At 41.3% G+C, this 23,387-nt stretch overlaps 1 protein-coding gene across 1 annotated transcript in view; it reads left to right on the top strand.

Annotated features, from left to right (window-relative positions):
- Positions 1 to 23,387, top strand: part of EEA1 (early endosome antigen 1) — a 99,323-nt gene that overhangs the window by 12,015 nt on the left and 63,921 nt on the right. The window contains 3 exon segments of the mRNA XM_060245180.1: positions 5,246 to 5,267; positions 5,270 to 5,370; positions 22,306 to 22,433. Of these exon segments, the coding sequence (XP_060101163.1) occupies positions 5,246 to 5,267; positions 5,270 to 5,370; positions 22,306 to 22,433 (251 nt within the window).

The raw sequence follows: 23,387 nt of genomic DNA, 5'->3' as shown, positions 1-23,387 counted from the left end.
GTGTGTACTAGTGGATTGTGCTATAAAGATGTGAAACTGAGATGTCCTCTAGTCTATTTTAAAGCTCAAGGGTGAGATTTATATAGTATGTATTATTTTATCATTTTGTTTTCTACTTGGTATTCACATTATGCTTTATTGTAAAATAGAATGAAAGTTAATCTTTCATTTATTTTTTCTAAGAATATATAACCATGTATAAAACTGTATTCTTTCAAATGTCTAGTTTAGGAAGTACATGTCTTTACTATGCCAAATACCTACCAAAGCAGTACTTGTTGAACAAAAGATTAAAATGTAAGATAGTAAAAGTAAATCAGGTCACTCATGGACAAATAGACATTTCTGTATAATTGGAGAACTCCTCTGTATGCTTACAAATATGACTTGTCTGTTAAGATTTATTTATTTATTTCATTCCATTTGCTACTATATCTAATTGCAAGACCCCTATAATAAACCTTAGCAGTGTCCCAAACTACCTGCATTTTTACTTCTTGTGTTATATTCTGTTTGAAGAAATACTCCATTTCAGCCTTGGATTCTTTAAGAAATTTTTCATCTTTCAAAATAGAAATGTTTAAATTCCATACTTTTCTCTTCCATGGACCTTTTAACTTTACCATTACAGGACTATGATCTGAAATAACTCTTGTTTGAATTTCTCTGTCAACTAAATCTTTAATCAGGCTTGCTGAAAGCCAACACATGTCAATTCTTGACCAGGTTTGGTGTCTGGCAGAGTAATAGGTATAGTCTTTAGAGTTAGGATACCTTGTTCTCCATGCGTCTACCAGATCCATTTCTTCTGCTAATTTCCAAAAACTTACTGGCAACTGGGAGCCTTTACATTTCATCTGTTTGGACATTTTTTTATCCAATTATCTATCTGGAACTGCATTAAAGTCTCCTATTAAACAATATTCTGTGTAATCCAAGTTTACTAGTTTGGAACGCAAATTTTGGAAAAATTTCTCTTGGTTATCATTTGGAGCATAGACATTTGCCAATAATTTTTTTTAATTATCCACAGTAATTTCTACTAGCAAGATTCTTCCATCTTCAGAAGCAAATTTCAGTAGTGGATTAAATTTGTCTTTGATATATGTTGCCACTCCCCCTTTCTTCTTATTGTTTTCTGTTGCTGTAAATAGGTTACCTAGTTTTTTATTTTTCAAGAAGTGTGATCTTTCGTTAAAATATGTGTTGCTTGCAAACAAATTATATCCATTTCCAATTTTGCCAAATATCTAAATGTCTTCCTCCTTTTTGCAGGAGAATTAAGTCCATTTACGTTAATTGAGACTATTGAGGCCATTATGGATTTGAGTTATCCTTATCTTTTTTTGGGGTGTTGCCTTGTATGGAATCTCCGTGGTTCATTTGGGTTTTCTTCCCCAGAAACTCCACCCTCTTCCTCATCTTTCTTTTCCTCACCTTTTCCATTCTTTCCAAAAAATGTTGCGCTTTAAAAATGGAGTTAATCCCGTATCTGGTCTCCTGATATGTAAAAAGTAGGCCCTCTGGCATTAACTACATGTAGGGTATTTATCTTCTTCTCAAAAAATCTATTAATTCTTGATACTTTCTCCTCTTTTGCCTCACAGGCCAGGGAACCTCTCTCAAAATTTTCACCATATTTTCAGCTATCATCATTGGTCTGTCTCTTACTTGTTTTAAAATATCATCTTTAATCCTCTTCCTTGTGAATTTCAAATGTACTTCGCTGGGCAGCTTATTTCGCCTTGTGTAGCTCGAGGGTACCCGTCTAACTTGATCAAATTCCTCTTCCATCCTCTCGGGAGTCACCTGTAAAATTTCAGCCAAAGAAAGCCTCACTTAAAATTTTCTGTAGATCTTCATTTTTTTCCTTTGGTATGTTTTGGAACCTCAACATATAAGCAGCTCTGTCTGCTTCCAGTTATAAAAGTCTAGAGTCTTGTATACTCTGTACCTTTTCCATGTACTCTGCCTTCTGGGTATTCTCTGTTACTTGGCTCTCCAATGTTTTTAAGGCCTTATTAGTCTCAGTTGTCTGTCTGGTAATCTCTACAAGCTCTTTTTTAATCTCTGTCATCTGCTCACCTATGTTGTCTACTTTGCTAGTTAGCTGTACTATAGCAGTCATTAAAGCAGCTGGCATTTCTTTCATGTCCCCTTGTGTGGGTGTAAATTTACCTGGCCCCGCTGGTGGGTTAGGTGAAGGAAACATTTGTTTTCCTTCTTTGTTATCTTTTTTTCTTACAGAGCCCTTAGGTCCACTCATTTTTGTTGAAAGTAGAAACACACACCAACAGAAAAAAGCAATACTACTTCCGCTTTTTTTTGGAGCTCTTTGTTCTTGTTCACGTCAGATAAACTAAACTACGTCCTAGAGTATGCTTGCTATCAGACAGCTCACAAATGAAAACAATTTTCTGGTCTCTATCTACAGTTTGTGCCAGTCAAAACAATACTTAAAAAGCCTCTTTTCAGTTCAGCACAACAGATAGTCAGTATGAAAAACAATTCCGTTCAGTTCAGCTCTCTGCATATGTAGCCTTGCCTACTGTAAAGAGCTAGATTTGTTCAATTGTAATCCAGGACACCGACCAATCTTCCAGCTAAGTTTCATGTATAAAAAAATGCAAGACGTAACTCTGTAATCCAAGGGCTGAATACCCTATTTGTAATCCAAGGGTGAGACCCAAATTGAATTATAATAAGCCAAACCACATCAGAGAAGAACCCACACCCAGGAAAAAAAAGACAAAAAGAAAAGCAGGTATATCCAATGGAAATTCTATAAACCAGATTAAAAAATCCTAAAACTGTAATCCAGGGCTGAGTGCCCTATTTGTAATCCAAACAGAAGCCCCCAAAATAATTAAAAAATCATTAATCCAGAGGTAAGAAGAAACGGAAAAAAACACAAAAGCCCACAAGCCAACAATAAAGGCATACAGATGTCCAAAAAATAAAAGGCTAAACCAAAAGTCTTTACAACAATATCCAAAAAATAATCCAACCACAGGTATACAAAAAGCCAAAAAAGAAAAGGAAAAAGGCAAAATACCAAATATGGTGGTTTATATCCACAGAGAAAATCAAATAACTAATTATTGATTAAAATTTTTTTCCAAAGTACTTTTGTTATCACCAGAGATCTTGTTTTGTCTTATAGTCAGTATCAGATCCCCAACAGTTTTTCTCTTTACATGCTTCTAAGTTCCATCAAAATAACTGATTCTTCAAAGCACATCTAAACCATCCAGCATTCAGATCTATCAGCAGAGATCTTTTCCTCAGAAGCCAAAAACTTTCCTCGCCCACAGAGGTTTAAAAGAAACCATTCAACTTCAAACATCCATTATAGATTGATGAGATCTCTTTCATGCAGGTACTCTCCATATATCAGGTTGTGTAAACTTTTTCAAGCCTTGCAAAAGAAAGAGGGAGGGTTCCCCTCCCCCTTTCCTAATCTCTTGCTTTACTTAAGATCTGCTCCTGATTTTCTTTTTTCCCTGCCAATGTCAGTCCTCAGTGGTATAAACATGAGGAAAGAAAAACACACTTACAGAAGTCAGAGGTATTCTGTCCTTTATAAAACTTGAAGATCTGGAATGTGAGTGGAAGAAATTGAGGAAAGAAACAGGTGGCTGACTCTTGTGCCATTTAAAAATGGCGATCAGCACAGAGAGGCTTGAGAAAAGCGGGATCATGGGAGTAGCCGCCTCCGCTGGTCTCCCCGATCTACCAATCGATTCTCTCACCTGGGAGCCTTCCTAACTTCCAGAGTCAGGTTGTCCTTCATAGGTGACCCCTCCGAAATGCCGATTTGAGAGCGGCTGAGGACACGACGGTCCGAGCTGCTCTCAACGTCACGTCGCCGAAACCTGGAAGTCCTACTGTTCCCCCTGCAATTATTTCTGTGTGTACATGTATCTTATTAGATATAATTCAGTATCGCTAAACTGAAATGTTGGGTGGGCCAACTTTACCCTTAATCTGTTACAACTAAGCAGAGGCCATCCCAGTCCAGTGCACCTGCTGCTTTATAATTCAGTGTCCACCATGACTCAAGCGTCTTGTGTGCTATGTTTCCTTATAATGCTATGTGGGCATATGAAGAAACTTAGAAACCAAGATGAAGCATCATCAGCCTTGTGAAAAAAACACATACAGGTTTCTGGAAATGGGAAGTGGAAGAATAATAGTCCCACTGACTTATGCAGAACTGCAAGAGTATATACAATTATTTAAGGTCATATACATATTATTTTAATGAATGGATGCTAACCATTTTTAAAAGGAAAATTAGAGTGTCGTTGGGGCATCTGACATTATTTCAATTGTGATGTCAATGGGGCATCTGATATTATATCAAAAGAAAGTATTAGCTGATAGCTAGGATCTTGTCCAAATCATAGTATTTTTGATGTTGTACTTTTTTGTAACTGTTCAGTGGTTTCTTGACCTTTAAAAGAGAATTTTGCTGACCATTGCCATTTATTTGCTGGTTTGTGATTTTATAAACCAGAGATCCTCAGCATGGTGCTTGTGGGTGCCATTGCACCTGTCAGTACTTTTTGTGGTACCCACCAAGTGTTTTTAGAAAGTGAGCAGGGCCAGGTGGGGTTTTTACCCAGCTGAGCTTCTGATTGGCCACAAGAGATCTGATTGGCTGTGCACATTTTTAAAAGTTGCAGCAGTTGCCACCACAGTACAAGGATTTTCATTGCATGACTGAAGGCGTATGTATGTAAGAAAACCATTTAAAAATGTCTTTTCATTTCAAAAGGCATCTTGTTAAACACAGCTTCTGCCTGAAATGGTGAAAAGTTACTTACTAGAGTTATACATGTGTAACTCTCTGCCATATTGTGGTTGGGTTCAAGATCTGTCACATTGCAGTTGTGCCTACTACCATGAGCCAAAATTCCAAAGGAGCAACCAGGCTGAAAAAGGTTGGGGACCCCTGCTATAAATACATCTAATGGAGTAAAAATTCTATGATGAGCTGTCAGTGGGAGCAAACAAGGTTTTTCAAGCTTAATATCTTAACCCTTTACCCCAACTTTAACTAGCAGTGTATTCACATTCATATTAATAGCTTGATGAATTAATTTTTTTCTGTTTAAAAAAAGATAAAGAAATTCTCATATACAGGTGGTATAAGGTAAGAGCTTTTATTCTCCTTGCTTGACATTCAGTTTGTTTAGAGTATTGCTAAAACAGTATATATCTAAAAACAACTGTTTCACAGAGCTTCATCTGTCCACTGTGTATGAAATGTCCATTACTGCCACTGATCTGTGTGAGCATTACCAGTATGAGCACACTTGGAATGAAACAAGAAGACTGGAGCTTTGTGAACTTCCTGCTGTTACTGTGGGTCAGTGGCTGAGTGATGGGATGTGAATGGTTTTCCTTCCTGGTTGCATTGATGTGGGCCTCTTCAGCTTTTCTGGAAACTCCGTGCTCTGTGGATAAATGAGATTATTTTGTTTTCATACTTAACAGAAGGCAAGAATCTAAATATGTATGTCCTAACCAATACTCCCTCCAAGCTGTGGAGTCTTGTGAGCAAAAATTCTACTTTGTGAGCTACTGGCATTAAAGTTGTGAGCTACTGCATCAATTAATGCGTTCTGGGGCCATTTTTCTTGAGCTAAAACAAAAAAATATAGGCTGGAGGCTAAAAAACTGTGAGCTAGTTCACACTAACTCAGCTTAGAGGGAACACTGGTCCTAACGTGTCTCACATTTTCTTTTTGGCTTGTGGCAGTCTTTTGTGGAATGACTGAACTACTAAAGACTTGCGAATACTTGGGATATATTTTGAATTCCCCCCCTTATATTTGACCAGCTTAATGTAGTGCTTTGTTTTGCTTCTGCATCTGTCATGTTGAACCTTGAAAAGAAGATATTCCTTTGTCATGTTTAAAATATTTCAGAGTTGTTGACCAATTTGTCTTTTATAAGTTCTGTGTATAGGCTCTCTGGATATAAATAGGCGTGAGCATCAAAGTGAGTGAACCATAATGCTCATTTCCCCCCACAGTGTTTTAAAATTGTAGTTTAGAATTAGAAACTTTTAAAGAGTATATGTTTTGCTATATCTCCTATCAAATGTTAACAACTCCAATTTATTAGTCATTACAGTGAAGATTTATAGTTAATGGTATGTATCCTACTTTTCCACTGAGCAAAGTATGAAGCCTTCCTCCAGTGTAAGGAACCTTCTTTCTATTTAAGTGGCTGTTTGTCCAGTAGAACTACTTAGCCTTGAGGAAAGTTCTGGAGGATCTTCTTCAAGCCTAAGGCTGAATACATGCCAATAGTTTTTCTCTTCTTGCTGATCTAGGGTTGCCAATCCCCAGGTGGGGGAAGGGGATATCCCGGTTTGGAGACCCGCCCCCCGCTTCAGGGTCATCAGAAAGCGAGGGGAGGGGAGGGAAATGTCTGCTGGGAACTCTATTATTCCCTATGGAGATTTATTCCCATAGAAAATCATGGAGATTGATCCGTGGGTATCTGGGGCTCTGGGGGGGGGCTGTTTTTTGGGGTAGAGGCACCAAATTTTCAGTATAGCATCTAGTGCCTCTCTGCAAAATACCCCCAAGTTTCAAAAAGATTGGACCAGGGGGTCCAATTCTATGAGCCCCAAAAGAAGGTCCCCCTATCCTTCATTATTTCCTATGGAAGAAAGGAATTGAAAAGGTGTGCCGTCCCTTTAAATGTGATGGCCAGAACTCCCTTTGGAGTTCAGTTATGCTTGTCACAGCCTTGATCTTGGCTCCACCCCAAAGTCTCCTGGCTCCACCCTCAAAATCCCCAGATATTTCTTGAATTGGACTTGGCAACCCTACGCTGATCCCAATGGATCCCAATGAAAAAAAGCACTTCATATTAAGAAGTTAAAAATAGCGTGGTTTAATAAACAGATGGCCTGTGTGTTTGGTTAAGCAACTGAACACTGCCTAAGATGCTAACATTTGTAGATGTGAAGAATAAATTACTTTGTGCAGATGAGTAGATTAATACTAAAATGCAGTTCATTAACTTCTTAATGATGCAGAGTAACTATATATGCCCTTTTGGATTCTCCTGAAAATATTTCTATGTAATCCATTTTAGCTTCCCCTTTTTATGTGAATGTTTTTACAACATTCACATGTTATGTTCCCATGCCACTTGCTGCTGGTACCACCCTTCCCACATCCTTCCCCCTCATCATGTTGGCACAGAAATGTTGATCTGATGACAGTCTTGCCAGCTGTCCTGCAGTACAGCAACCCCCCTCCCAACAACAGCTGAGCCATAGTTCACAGCTCAACATTGGCTGAGTTGGGTTTTTTTGAAACTGTGTTAAGTGGGAGGGAGGGAGGCACCAGAATTGAATGTTGTCATTTGGAAAGTGGTACTAAGCTCCGCTACCTCCATATTGGCTTCAAGCAGAGCTTTCACATGGAGGCTGGTGCAGTGTTTCCCTGTTAAGTCTTAGTTACATTTGGGAGTCCTACAACCCATGCTCAGAAAGACCATGGACATCTTTATATGGGAGTTTGCACATAAAGTGAGGGCATGCTGTATGTCTTACAGAGAAAAGTCCTCATGTGTAAACAGCCATGGAGATGATTTTTTGAATAGTTGTCATTGCTGCTGTGAAGGTGAGATTCACAACATGTTTCCACAAGGATAGGGTGGGAAACCCTATCGTTGCCTTGGCACTCTGTGATTACTGTCCCCAACACCAGAGGCCTTTTTCCAGGATTTTAAAAAATCCACAATAACTATGTTTCTTTAGTGTCATGATTAACTATAATTACCTAGTGATTTACTATTACAACAGTATACTTATTCCCAGCTTTTTTATTTAAAAAAGTCAGTCTCTTTCCCTTTTGGTTGTAAAGATATCAGGAGAAATGTACAGCCAATACATTTCATCTTATAACACTGCAGTGGAAACAGGCCATACTTTGAAAAATCAAGCTGTGAATTAGTATGTTGTTATAACACTACAACACTGTAGTGATATGACTGTTACTAATTTGAAAAAGTCCTCTGGAATGTGTGTGTGTGAAATGGATGCCACATGGATTGAGTTAAGGAAAATAACGCCAGTGTGAGCAGGAACCCGCCCCCCCATGTGTACCTTCCCTCCATGTGGTGTCTAAATATGCTTTGATTGCAGTCTTTGCAAAAGATCAAATCAAGCCAGTTTAGGGAATGATCACAGCAAAAAGGGGGAAACATAGAAGTAGGATAAATATAGAACAGCATTTGTGTAGATGATCCTTTGGAAACAATGCTACAGTAAGGAAACCAAGGTAGAATAAAATGTCAATTTGGCAGCAGCTTAAGATAAATATTTAAAACAAATAATTCCCACATTAGGAAATCTATTATCTGTCCTTGCTTTGTTCATGCTTAAGTTATGAACTTCACACTGAACAGGCCATATATTTATAAATGGTCAATTAAAAATAGAGTATGTCACGGGGAAGACACTGCCTACCCATTTTTGATCTAAGATGCTGGAACATAGCAGTTACAGTGATTTAAAAACAAAGTGGGAATTATCAGGCTAAGTCCCCCCCTGTTTTCACTATAACAAAGGTTTGTCCTGAAATGTGGGGTTTTGTAGTATATTTGCCTTGCTTAGCTTCTTCTGTAAGAGAGAGAATAGATTCTTTTATTCTGAGATGCAGTTGAAGCCTCTTGTGATCACACTGTCCAAGTCTTTTGCTAATCATTTTTTAGAATGTCTTTGTTGTTATCCTCTATCAATATTGTATTATGCACTGAATAAAAGGATGGAGACTATACAGCTCTATGTAAATTATTTAAGCTCCCTAAACACATGTAAAGATATAGATTGGGATATCTCTGTGACTAGGGTAATGCATTATGCCTTGATGTGGGGAGAAGGCTTGTGCGGTTCCGTGAGCTATGCCATGCAGGGCCACCCAAGATGGAAAGGCCACAGCTGAGAACCCAGACAAAATGTGATCCACTGGAGAAGGAAATGGCAACCCACTCCAGTATCCTTGCCAAGAAAACCCCATGGTCAGTAACAAAAGTTAAAAGATATGGCACTGGAAGATGAGCTCCTCAGGTCAGAAGGTGCCCAATATGCTACTGGGGAGGAGCGCAGGGCAAGTCCAAGTAACCACAGAAAGAGTGAAGTGGCTGGGCCAAAGCTGAAAGGATGCTCAGCTGTGGATGTGCCTGATGGTGAAAGAACAGTTTGATGCTGCAAAGAATAATACTGCATTGGAACATGGAATGTAAGATCTATGAATCAAGGTAAGCTGGATGTAGTCAAACAAGCGATGGTAAGACTGAATATCGACATCTTGGGAATCAGTGAACTAAAATGAAAAGGAATGGGTGAATTTAACTCAGAGGATCACTACATCTATTATTGTGGGCAAGAGTCCTGTAGAAGAAATGGTGTGACCTTTATAGTTAACAAGAGAGTGAGGAAGGCAGTAATGGAATACAATCTCAAAAATGACAGAATGATCTTGGTCCGTATCCAAGGCAAACCATTCAATATCACAGTAATCCAAGCCTATGCCCCAACCACTGATGCAGAAGAGGCTGAAGTGGACCATTTCTATGAAGATCTACAACACCTTCTAGAATTAACACCAAAAAAAGATGTCCTCCTCATCATAGGGGACTGGAATGCCAAAGTAGGAAGTCAAAAGGTAACTGGAACAACTGACAAGTTTGACCTTGGAGAACAAAATGAAGCCGGGCAAAGGCTAATAGAGTTTTGTCATGAGAACAAACTGGGCATAGTGAACACCCTCTTCCAACAACCTAAAAGGCGACTCTACACATGGACATCACCTGATGGGCAACATAGAAATCAGGTTGATTATATACTCTGCAGTCAAAGATGGAGAAGCGCCTTACAATCGGCAAAAACAAGACTTGGAGCTGACTGCGGCTCAGATATTAGGAATATTAGGATTCAGGGGTACAACTTATTTAAAAGGGACAGGCAAATGAGAAGAGGTGGAGGCGTAGCAGTATATGTGAAGGAGGTATATACTTGTGCGGAAATATGTGAATCTGAGCATGGCAGCTCAGTTGAGAGTCTCTGGGTAAAAATAAAAGGAGTAAGAAATAACAGTGATATTATTGTGGGTGTCTGCTATAGACCACCAAGTCAGGCAGAGCATTTGGATGAGATACTTCTACAGCAGATTGCAAAGTTCTCCAAGAGAAGGGATACAGTGATCATGGGAGATTTCAATTACCCAGACATCTGTTGGAAGTCCAACTCTGCTAAAAATGAAAAGTCAAATAGATTCCTGACTTGTCTTGCTGACAAGTTCCTTTTCCAGAAAGTGAAGAAGGAAACAAGAGGATCAGCTATCTTGGATTTGATTCTCACCAACAAGGAAGAATTGATTGAAGAAGTGGAAATAGTGGGCACCCTGAGCAGTAGTGACCATGTGATTTTGGAATTTATAGTCTTAGGGAAGGGAAAAGCTATATGTAGTCAGACTGATAGGTTGGACTTCAGAAAGGCAAACTTCGATAAACTTAGAACTATGCTGGGTAAAATCCCATGGTCAGAAATACTTAGGAGGAAGGGGGTTCAGGAGGGGTCGGAGTTTCTTGAAAGCAAAATACTGAAAGCACAATCACAGACAATTCCTATGAGAAGAAAAAATGAAAAAAGCCTAAAGAAGCCAAAGTGGCTCCATAAACAGCTCTCTAAAGACTTAAGAAATAAAAAAGACTCCTTTACGAATTGGAAGGAGGGCCTTATAACCAAAGATGAATATAAACAAATCATCAGTGCTTGTAGAGGAAAAGTTAGGAAAGCTAAAGCTCAGTATGTTTTCTTATGTTCATAGTAAGAAAAACAGCAAGGACATGGTAGGCCCATTGCGAGGGCAAGAAAGTGAAATTGTAACAGGTAATGAAGAGAGGGCAGAACTGCTTAATTCCTACTTTTCTTCAGTCCTCTCTTCTGAGGGAAACGGCAAGGCAAAAACAGAACATATAAGGAGGGTATGAAGTTCCAACCTAGGATCAGCATAGGGATAGTACATAAACACCTAGTTTCTTTAAATGAAACTAAGTCCTCAGGGCCAGATGAAGTGCATCCAAGGATTCTAAAAGAGCTTGCGGATATAATTTGTGAGCCTCTGTCTATTATTTTTGAGAATTCTTGGAGAACAGTTGAGATGCCGAACGATTGGAGGCGGGCGAATGTTGTCCCCATATTCAAGAAGGGGAAAAAAGAGGATCCGGGTAACTTGACGTCTAGTTTTAGAACAAATAATCAAACAGTCGGTCCTGGAACATTTAGAAAGAATGGATGTGATTACTAAGAGCCAGCACGGTTTTCTCAAGAACAAGTCATGTCAGACTAACCTGATCTCTCTTTTTGAGAAAGTGACCACCTTGTTGGATCAGGGGAATGCTCTAGACATTGTTTATCTTGATTTCAGTAAGGCTTTTGATAAGGTTCCACATACTATCCTTGTTGACAAGTTGGTAAAATGTGGTTTGGATCCTGTTATCGTTAGGTGGATCTGTAACTGGTTGACAGATTGCACCCAAAGAGTGCTTGTGAATGGTTCCTCATCCTCTTGGAGAGGAGTGACAAGTGAAGTGCCTCAAGGATCTGCCCTGGAACCTGTTTTGTTCAACATCTTTATCAATGATTTGGATGAAGGAATAGAGGGAATGCTTATTAAATTTGCAGATGATACTAAATTGGGAGGGATTGCAAATGGAAGAAGACAGGAACAGGATGACCTTGACAGGCTGGAAAACTGGGCTAAAATCAATAAAATTAATTTTTAACAGGGATAAATGTAAAGTTCTGCATTTAGGTAAAAATCCAATGCATGATTATAGGATGGAGGAGACTTGTCTTAGCAGTAGTATGTGTGAAAAGGATCTAGGGGTCTTAGTGGATCGTACGCTGAACATGAGTCAACAGTGTGATGCGGTGGCTAAAAAGGCAAATGCAATTTTGGGCTGTATCAACAGAAGTATAGTGTCCAGATCATGTGATGTGATGGTATCGCTTTACTCTGCTCTGGTAAGACCTCACTTAGAGTACTGTGTTCAGTTTTGGGTACCACATTGTAAGAAGGATATAAACAAACTGGAACAGGTCCAGAGGAGGGCGATGAAGATGGTGAGGGGTCTGGAGACCAAGTCCTATGAGGAAAAGTTGAAGGAGCTGGGGATGTTTAGCCTGGAGAGGAGGCGGCTGAGAGGTGATATGATTACCATCTTCAAGTACTTGAAGGGCTGTCATATAGAGGATGGTGTGGAATTATTTTCCGTGGCCCCAGAAGGTAGGACCAGAACCAATGGGTTTAAATTAAATCAAGAGTTTCCGGCTCAACATTAGGAAGAAATTCCTGACCGTTAGAGCGATTCCTCAGTGGAACAGGTTTCCTCAGGAGGTGGTGGGCTCTCCTTCCTTGGAGGTTTTTAAACAGAGGCTAGATGGCCATCTGACAGTGATGAAGATCCTGTGAATTTAGGGGGAGGTGTTTGTGAGTTTCCTGCATTGTGCAGGGGGTTGGACTGGATGACCCTGGAGGTCCCTTCCAACTTGATGATTCTTTAGTCAGTCAGGTGACGGGCCTAGTGTCATCCATGGCGACACTAGGACTCTCTCAATTTGTAACATCCCCCACGCACCAGGCCGGGCACATGTTAGACTTGATGTTTGCAGCTGGGGTTGTGGTGGACGATATAACCATAGAAGCGGTGCCATGGTTGGACCACCGCGCCCTTAAGGCTCGTGTGAACGCTCCACCCCAAACCTGCTCAGGCGTCGAGCCTATTTTGGCTCGCCCATGGAGCCAAATGGACCCGGAATGGTTCCAAATGGCTCTCCGGGATCCCTGGCCCTCTGGCGACTCCTTGGAGGCCCTGGTTGAGGTCTGGCATAGCCGACTCTCCAGGGCTATCGAAGAGATCGCACCCCGACGCCCTCTGCCACCCCGGACTAGGCTGGCACCGTGGTATACCCCGGAATTACGCCAGCTGAAACAAGGCCTCAGACGGCTAGAGAGGCAATGGCGGCATACTCAAGACGAAGGGATCAGAGCATCTTATAGGAAATGTATGAGATCCTATAAGATGGCAGTCAAGGCCACAAAGAAAACATACTTTGCGGCTAAGATTGCATCTGCAAATTTGCTCCCGGCACAATTATTTAGGATACGTATTTTTCGCTCCATAAGACGCACCTGAGCATAAGACGCACCTAGTTTTTAGAGCCGTTTGTGTGAATTTAGAGGCATTTGTGTGACTTTTTTGCAGTATTCGCTCCTTAAGACGCACACACTTTTCCCTCCACTTTTTTTGGGGGGGGAAAGTGAGTCTTATGGTGCAAAAAATACTGTAATTCGAACACTTACTACATTGCCACAGGACAAACCAAATTCTAAGGAATTAGAGATAGGCTGCGAGGCTTTTGCGAAATATTTTGCAGATAAAGTCCAATCGCTCCGCCGCGACTGCCCTGCCATATTGGATTCAGTATGTATACTCGAGGCTCTGTGCCTGCCTTCCAGTTTGATCCTGGATCACTTTGACCCGCTCAGCTTGGAGGAAGTTGACAGAGTCCTCTCAGCTGCACGTGCAACAACTTGTGATCTTGACCCATGTCCCTCCTGGCTTATTAAAGCCTGCCTGGCGGAGTTAAGATGTCCTATAAGGGACATCATAAATAGATCCCTTTCAGAGGGCCGTTTTCCTGACCCTCTGAAGGAGGCAGTGGTCCGCCCTCTCCTAAAAAAGGCTACATCAGACCCGACCGAATTGGCACACTACCGGCCGGTCTCAAATTTGCCCTTTTTGGGCAAAGTTATTGAGAGGGCTGTTGCGCTGCAGCTGCAGAGGTTTCTGGAGGACGCTTCCACCTTAGATCCATTCCAGTCCGGCTTCCGCCCGGGACATGGGACGGAGACAGTCTTGGTCGCTCTCATGGACGATCTCCGGAGGCACCAGGATCGAGGCGGCGCGGCAGTTTTGCTGCTGTTGGACCTATCGGCTGCGTTCGATATGTTTGATCACCGGCTGCTGGCCCGCCGCCTTGCCGACGCAGGGATTCAGGGGTCAGCCTTACAGTGGCTTTCCTCTTTCCTTGAGGGTCGGGGACAAAAGGTGGCAATTGGAGGAGAGCTGTCCCAGAGACACTCACTGAATTGTGGGGTGCCGCAGGGAGCAGTTCGCTCTCCGATGCTATTCAACATCTTTATGCATCCCCTTGCCCAGATCGCCCAGAGACATGGACTGGGTTGCCATCAGTACGCTGATAACACCCAGCTCTATCTATTGATGGGTGACCGGACTGACAATGCCCCGGAAAATCTGGACCGAGCGTTGCAGGCCGTGGCAGACTGGATTAAGCTGAGTGGGCTGAAACTGAACCCAGCGAAGACAGAGGTCCTTTGCCTGGGCCGCGGCGGCTTAGGGAATGGGGTCTCCCTCCCAGTTTTTGATGGGGCGCAACTGGTAGCAGTGCGCAGAGTTAAGAGCTTGGGAGTTCTACTGGAGCCTCCCTTGACAATGGAGGCCCAGATAGTAGCTACTGCCAAGTCTGCCTTTTTTCATCTTAGATGGGCAAGGCAACTGGCCCCCTTCCTGGAGCGTGGTGACCTGGCAACAGTGATCCATGCAACGGTCACCTCGAGGTTGGACTACTGTAATGCCCTCTACATGGGGCTGCCCCTGTACCGAACCCGGAAACTGCAGCTAGTGCAAAATGCAGCAGCCAGGCTGCTAGTGGGACTGCCTCGGTGAACATGTGCAGTCTGGGCTGTGGGAGTTGCACTGGCTGCCAATTGTTTACCGGGTTCGTTACAAGGTGCTGGTCATTACCTTTAAAGCCCTATATGGTCGAGGACCTGCCTACCTTAGGGACCGCCTCTCTCCATACGTTCCCCAGAGAGCACTGCGATCAAGCTCAAAAAATCTTCTTGAAATCCCTGGGCCAAAAGAAACTAAATTAAAAGCTACTAGAGAACAGGCGTTCTCTACAAGGCCTCCCAATGGTGGAACCAATTGCTGGAAGAGGTGCGGGCCCTACGGGATCTTAACCAGTTCCGTAGGGCCTGCAAAACTGCCCTCTTCCGGCTAGCTTTTTAAGACAGAACTTTTGATAAGATCAATAATACCGAGCCATCTTATATGCCATTTGACTGTATTTTAATGTCTTACTGTTTTATTGGTTTTATTCTTTAAATTATTAACTGTATTATCTATTGTTTATTTGTATCATGGTTTCTACCATGTCCTGTTAGCCGCCCTGAGCCTGCCTAGGCGGGGAGGGTGGGGTATAAATAAAAGTTTATTATTATTATTATTATTATTTAATTCTATGATTCAGATCATGAGCTACTCATTGCAAAATTCAGGCTTAAAGTGAAGAAAACTGGGGAAGCCATTAGGCCATTCAGGTTTAACCTTGATCACAACCCTTATGAATATACAGTGGAGGTGAAGAATAGGTTTAAGGAACTAGAGTTGATAGAGTGCCTGAAGAACTATGGGTGGAGGTTCGTGACATTGTACAGGAAAAGGAGTTCAACAAGCAATCAGCACCATCCCAAAGAAAAAGAAATGCAAGAAAGCAAACTGGCTGTCTGATGAGGCTTTACAAATAGCTGAGGAAAGAAGGGAAGTGAAAGGCAAAGGTGAAAAGGAAAAATTCACCCAATTGAATGCAGATTTTCAGAGAACAGCTAGGAGAGATAAGGAGGCCTTCCTAAAGGAACAATGCAAATCAATAGAGGAAAATAATAGAATGGGAAGGACAAGAGATTGCTTCAAGAAAATTGGAGAAATGAAGGAAACATTTCATGCAAAGATGGCCATGATAAAGGACAAAAACGGAAGCAGAAGAGATCAGGAAGAGGTGGCAAGAATACACAGAAGAATTATACAAGAAGGATCTCAATGTCCTTGACAGCCATGACAGTGAAATTGCTGACCTTGAGCCAGACATCTTGGAGTGTGAAGTCAAATGGGCCTTAGAAAGCATTACTAACAACAAAGTGAGCGAAGACGATGGTATCCCAGTTGAGCTATTCAAAGTCATAAAAGATGATGCTGTTAAAGTGATGCACATATTATGTCAACAAATTTGGAAAACACAACGGTGGCCGCAGGATTGGAAAAGGTCAGTTTATATCCCAATCCCAAAGAAGGGTAATGCCGAAGAATGTTCAAACTATTGCACCATTCCACTCATTTCACATGCCAGCAAGGTGATGTTAATGATCCTACAAGCTAGGCTTCAGCAGTATGTAGATTGGGAACTACCAGAAGTTCAAGCTGGGTTTCAGAGAGGTAGAAGAACTAGTATCAAATTGCCAACATTAGCTGGATTATGGAGAAAGGACGAGAGTATCAGAAAAATGTCTATTTCTGCTTCATTGACTATGCTAAAGCCTTTGATTGTGTGGATCACAACAAACTGTGGCAAGTTCTTAAAGAGATGGAAGTACCAGACCACCTCACATGTCTCCTGAGAAACCTGTATAAGGGTCAAGAAGCAACGGTCAGAATGGATATGGAACAACTGATTGGTCTAGAATAGGAAAAGGAGTTCAACAAGGATATATATTGTCACCCTGCTTATTTAATTTATATGCAGAGTACATCATGCGGCATGCTGGCCTGGATGAAGCAGAAGCCAGAATTTAAGATTGCCGGGAAAAACATCAACAACCTCAGATATACAGATGACACTACTCTAATGGCAGAAAGTGAGGAGGACCTAAAGAACCTTTGTTGAGGGTGAAAGAGGAGAGCACAAAAGTAGGCTTGAAACTCAACATCAAAAAAACTAAGATCATGGCATCCAGCCCCATCACACCTTGGCAATTAGAAGGGGAAGACATGGAAGTAGTGACAGACTTCACATTTCTGGGATCCAAGATCACTGCAGATGGTGACTAGCCATGAAATTAAAAAACGTTTGCTCCTTGGGAGGACAGCTATGGTGAACCTGGGCTTAATATATAATAAAAAGCAGACATCACCCTGCCAACAAAAGTCTGTATAGTCAAAGTGATGGTATTCCCAGTAGTAATGTATGGCTGTGAGAGCTGGACCATAAGGAAGGCCGAGCGCAGTAGAATAGATGCTTTTGAGATGTGGTGCTGGAGAAGACTTTTAAGAGTTCCTTGGACTGCAAGAAGATCAAATCAATCAGTCCTAAGGGAAATCAACTCAGACTGTTCCCTGGAAGGTCAGATGCTGAAGCTGAAGCTGAAGCTCAAATACTTTGGCCACCAAATGAGAAGGGAGCACTCACTGGAGAAGATCCTGATGCTGGGAAAGACAGAAGGCAAAAGAAGAAGGGGATGGCAAAAGATGAGATGGCTGGACAATGTTAGTGATGTAACAAACACGAATTTGAGCAGACTTCGGAGGATGGTGGAAGACAGGAGGGCCTGGCGTGACTTTGTCCATGGGGTCGCAAAGAGTAGGACTCAACTGCGTGACTGAACAAAAACAAAGTCCAGTATGGTTTAGTGGTTAAGAGCAGCAAACTCTAATCTGGAGAACCACATTTGATTCCCCACTCCTCCATCTGAAGCCTGCTGGGTGACCTTGGGCCAGTCACAGTTCTCTCAGAACTCTCTCAGCCCCACCGACCTTACAAGGTGCTTGTTGTGAGGAGAGGAAGGGAATGAGATTGTAAACTGTTCTGAGACTCCTTAAGATAAACAAAAGCAAGGTGTAAAAACCAACTCTTCTTCATCATCCTTAGCAGGTCCACAGGTCTGTTCAATCAGACTTTCCCTGGGAAGAATTCTTAGGATTGCATTGCTAGTGTACATGTCTCTTCATGGTGAATATTAGGACTCCCAAGAATGAACAGGTTTTAGATTGAGTCAGTAGTGTTTGCTTTAGTTTGTGCTATGATCTAGGATGCATTTGATATATGAAAATGGAGTGGAATCTTTAGTGTCCTGCATGAAAGTGTAATAGTGTTTTGGATATAAGGAAAAACAAATTAACCTATTTAAGAACATTATGCCAAATTGGATCGGTAGTTATCACTACTGGCTATTAGTTAACTTCTAGTAGTTTTTTTGGCTTCTGAATCTTTTGATATGGTAATTATCCAGGTGTCCAATTAGAAAGTGAATGGTTTTGACCCTTAAATGAATGGTTTGGGAAACTCTTTTCTGAGAACATTAATTATAAAATCACAATGTTCAGTGAAGCTTTCCTAACAAAAGGTGCTGAATCAAGAGCAATATCTGTTGATATGGAAGTGTTGGCTTTGATCTAAATTTTCTGATGGCAGAATGGAACTTCCCTGCTTCCCACACTCTCCACTGCAGCCCAGTGATCTCCATGAAATGCTGCTCTTGGGGAATAGGGATGGGGGTATGCCGTGAGATAGTTAGAAATTGTTATTTAATCTAGAACCAGTCCTTAATCCAATTTGTATTGAAGAGAACAACAACACTCAAACACCCCCACCCCCACCTCCTGGATATCATACTTGAAATATCTTTTCCACTTAGGGAGTTGTAAAGTGAACTAATTTTATTCTGTGATAGCACACCTTTCCAAGTTGAGAGTTCTAGAGTAAGGAAACAATGTTATATTTGTAAGAATCAAGAAAAAAAAAAAAACATGCCGTTTCTATTTAAATACAAAAGCCATGGATTTGACTATTCAGGCAGTGTGGTAAACCATATATTAAGTTGCAGTAGTTTAGAGTGATACTTAGACTCTAGCTCAATTCAAGTAACATTATACAATCTGGGTGACTTAATTTCTAAGACAGAATTTGATTCTCATTCGGTGCAGGAAGGAGCAGATGGCTTATTTACAAAGGCACAGCAAATTCTGTGAATCAACACTATAATGTGATATGCTTCAGTGCAATCAAACCCAAAGATGGGACACGAGAGGGAGAAGTTCTGGAATACTCAACCAAAAAAACAGGGGGAGGTTGATATTGGGAAATGTAGCCATGAAAGAGCTAGAAAAGATTCTTCAGTGTAATCAAGTGTCACTGGTGACCAAGATCACGTTAATTCATGCCATAGTAGTTCCCAGGGGTCATTTTGTAGAAAAATAGGTGGTGGAGCTCATTAGCATAACTCATTAGCATTGCCCCCATCAGGCAAAAGTAACTCCTGCTTGCCTGGGGCTCTCCTTTCATGCATCGGGTTACTTGCCCCAGGCAAGCAGGCCTTGCTCGCCTGGGACTCTCCTGGGCTGCCCCCCCAGTCAAAAGGCCAGCATACCACCTGCCACCCAAAATCACATAAGACATGGAGAAAGAGTGGTGGGGGCTTCTCCAGGGGTTAATGAGGGCTGCTGGGGGCATGGCAAAGCTCCTGGTGGCTGGCTGCTTGCCCGCTCTCCTAATCCAAGGATTGTTATGCAGCTGCACCTACAATTCAGTGGACAAGGTAGGTGGGGAAGAGGAGGGGAAACCATCAGAAAGTTTCAGGAGCTGTGTTCCTGTGAGCTCCTGCTGAATCTGATGCCTGGTAGTTCACATTATTATATATGGGTGTGAAAGTTGGACAGTGAAGAAAGCTGGCAGGAAGAAAATTGATTCATTTGAAGTATAGTGTTGGAGTAAGTAAAGTGATGCTCAAAACAACAAAGACTGTTGCCTTATATTGAATGAGAAATGCCAGATGTTCAAGCTGGATTCAGAAAAGGAAGAGGCACTAGAGATCATTTGCAAATTTATGTTGGTTTCTGGAGCACAACTTGAATGGTTAACAACAACTGGAGCACACGAGAGACCTTCTGAAGAAAATCAGCCTGTGTTTCATAGATTCAAAGCTTTTCCCTGTGTCTTGTGAAAGGCTGTAGTTAGTTTTAAAAGAAATAAGTGTGCCACAGCATCTTTTTATTTTGATGCACAATCTGTGATCCTGACAAGAGGCTTTTGTTAGGACACAATTTGGAGAAACTGAAATCGTTCAAGATTTTTTATTTCTTGCCTCCATCACCAACAAAAACGGAAAACTGCGACCAAGAAATCAGAAGGAGATTGAGTTTATGGATACCATGGACTGCCTAAAAGACAAATAAGCGGATTCTAGATTAAATCAAGCCCGAACTCTTCCTAAAAGCTAAAGTAACTAAACTGAGGCTATCATACTTTAGTCACATCATGTAAAGACCAGGCTCACTGTGGTGTATGCAGGAAAGACAATAATGCTAGGAAAGGTTGAAGGCCCAACATGAGATGGATTGACTCTAAAGGCGGCCATAGCCCTCAGTTTGTAAGAGCTGAGCAAGGCTGTCAGTGAGAGGACATTTTAGAGGACATTCATTCATAGGATTGCCATAAGAGAAGCAACTTGGTGTTATGTAATGCCAGGTCCATAAATAATAAAACCTCAGTCCTCCGAGACTTCCTGCTTAAGCAGGATATGGACCTGGCTTGTGTGACTGAGACCTGGGTGAGAGACGGGGAGACTGTAGCCCTCTCCCAAGTGCCCCCCGCCAGAATACTCAGTCTTTCACCAATCACGAACTAGCGGGCGGTGGGGGGGAAGGGGTGACTCTATTAATACGGGAGGCTTACTCCTTTTGGGTGCTCCTGTCACCAAACATTGATGGCATTGAATGTGTCGGTTTGGTGTGGGATGCTGGGGAGTGCTTGGTGATATGACTGGTGTACCATCTGCCTAACGCACCAGCCAGCGCCTTACCATCACTGTTGGAGGCCGTAACAGACTGAGCATTGGAATACCCAAGGCTTTTGATCCTGGGTGATTTCAGTGTCCATGCTGATGACGCGAACTCCAATCAGGCGACAGTCCTAGTGTCATCCATGGCGACACTGGGACTCTCCCAATTTGTTACAACACCCACTCACCAGGCAGGACACATGCTGGATTTGATCTTTGCAGTGGGAGTTGTTGTGGACCGGGTTACAACGGAAGCAGTGCCATGGTCAGACCACTATGCCCTAAAGTCTCATATGGATGTCCCACCTCAAACTCGTTTGAGGCAGCGAGCATGTTTTGGCTTGCCCGCAGAGCCTGATGGACCCAGTGCAATTCTAGATGGCTTTTCGGGATCCCTGGCAACTCTTTAGATGATCTAGTTGAGTCCTGGCATGGCCGACTCTCCAGGGGCATTGATGAGATTGCACCTCGGCGCCCTCGGCGCCCTTGTTCTAAGCTAGCACTGTGGTATACCCCGGAATTGTGGCTGATGAAACAAGGGCTCAGATGGCTAGAGAAGCAGTGGCGACAGACTCGAGACGAAGTGACTAGAACATCTTATAGAGAGTCTATGTGGTCCTATGAGATGGCAGTCAAAGCCACAAAGAAGGCTTACTTTGCAGCTAAGATTGCGTCTGCGACTTCACGCCTGGCACAATTGTTTAGCATAATTCGAATGCTGACAACACTGCTGCAAGGCAGGCAAAATCTAAGGGGATTGGATATCGGCTGTGAGGCTTCTGCGAATTTTTTCACAGATGAGATCTTGTCGCTCCGCCATGACCTCCCCGCCACAGTTGAAACAATACGTGAGCTTAATTGATTTTATTATTATAATGCACTGTGTTAGTCTTCTATTGTTTTATGATGATTGTTGTAAGTTGCCCTGAGCCTGCCTCGGCGGGGAGGGCGGGGTATAAATTTAATAAAACCTAAAACCTAAACCAACTTGACAGCGCTCAACACATACTCAGTTTTCTGCCATAGTGTTTTGGTCACTGTGTTTCCAATCAGAACTGGTGTTCACTACTTGCATCTGTTGCAGATTCAAACTAGCTTGTGCATATGTTTCATTTTTGCTTTGTTATTATTCATGATTGAGTTGTAAAAAAGAACACATATATTCAAATATGAAAATTACTATTCAGATTGTGACATCTTTCCTAGCCACTGCAGATGCTAAACTGCTTAATAAAACCATGTAGACACTGATATAACTGCTTACAACCATTGTGAATGGTCACTGAGCTTATTTTGTATACCTCTGAGATTTGCAAGTTCACTCCGTCCACTCAGATTTCATTTTGTTCATGTGATAGAGTGGGCCTATGAAAGTTTATATTACAATTTATTTGTTAGTCTTGCTAAAAGACTCATTTTTGTTTTGTTGAAACAATACAGTATCCCTTATTTTTGTCATACTATGCCACAGATTACTGTATTATATGGTTACCGTAGGTGAAATAATAACGAGAAGCCTGTAAATGTTGTGCTAATCAGGTGAGGTTTTAGTGAGCACTACAAAAAGGGAAAAACAAAAGGAACAAAGCCAAAAGAATATTATTTTAAAATGCTTTCTTGCTTCATATTATAGGGATTTATTTGCCCTCTTTGTATGAAATCCCATGGATCAGCTGAAGAACTTTTTAAACACTATGCAGCTGTTCATGATTCTGGTATTGATTCAAGTCATGGAGGAGAATCTAACATATCTCCAAAAAGGTACTGAAAATACGGATTTTTTTTTATTTTATTGTTCCATAATGACTTCTAACTAATGAAATATGATAATTTACCATTGATAGATGGTCCATTTGAAAGAAAGAATGAACATTGCTAGCATTTTTGAAGGATTTTTTCCTACAATAATAATGAAAGTACTAAAATAATACTATGTCTTAACATTAGATTAAATGGCTCCCACTTTGTGAAATTCCCTCTGAAGCTATACTCAGTGAATCTGTACCCTTGCCCCATTCAGAAGGGCAATAGAATCCATTTTGCTTTTTCAGTACTTTGAATTGTCCAGTCTCTTATTTTTGGTATTTTGTGTTTTTTTTAATGCATTGTTATGGCACAAAAAGGGTTTACCACTTTAGAGGTTTAATAGCCAATTAGAGGATATGGAAACTGAAATAATGTATTAAGATTTAATACCTTTTTTGTCTTGATATATCAATATTATGGTCTTTAATTCAGTTTGTTCAAAATCTTGTAAAGACTACAGACAAGAATTTCTGAAGACTGTTGTTTGCTTGAAGAATTTAATAACAACTAATTTTCTTTTGTAACTAACTTTTTAAATTAAAATTTAACAGTACATGATCAGAACTAATATACAGAGCAAGCAACACATCTAGTTCACAGGTTAAAAATAGATGAAGAATGTGCACATTTATTCAATTCATTTAAAACAGTTTAAGAATTTTTTTAAATACAGCCTGTTGTTGCCAATTGTTGTCATCTAAAATATTCTTAGAATTCTTAATTACTGTTAGTTTGGCTGCTGATAATAAGTCTCACACTTTCAAGAACCATTTTAAGTTGACAGGCAACGCTTTCAATACCATGCAAATACCAGCCTCACAGAGATCAGAATACATAGCTATACTTCCCTGGCATCAGTAACACACAATTTAAGAGGTAAATGTCACTCTTCAAATTAAGGCCCAGTTC

The sequence above is a fragment of the Heteronotia binoei genome, chromosome 8, assembly GCF_032191835.1.
Source record: "Heteronotia binoei isolate CCM8104 ecotype False Entrance Well chromosome 8, APGP_CSIRO_Hbin_v1, whole genome shotgun sequence".
Taxonomy (NCBI): domain Eukaryota; kingdom Metazoa; phylum Chordata; class Lepidosauria; order Squamata; family Gekkonidae; genus Heteronotia; species Heteronotia binoei.
Note: the sequence above shows the minus strand (reverse complement) of the source record. Positions and strands in the feature narration are given on the sequence as shown.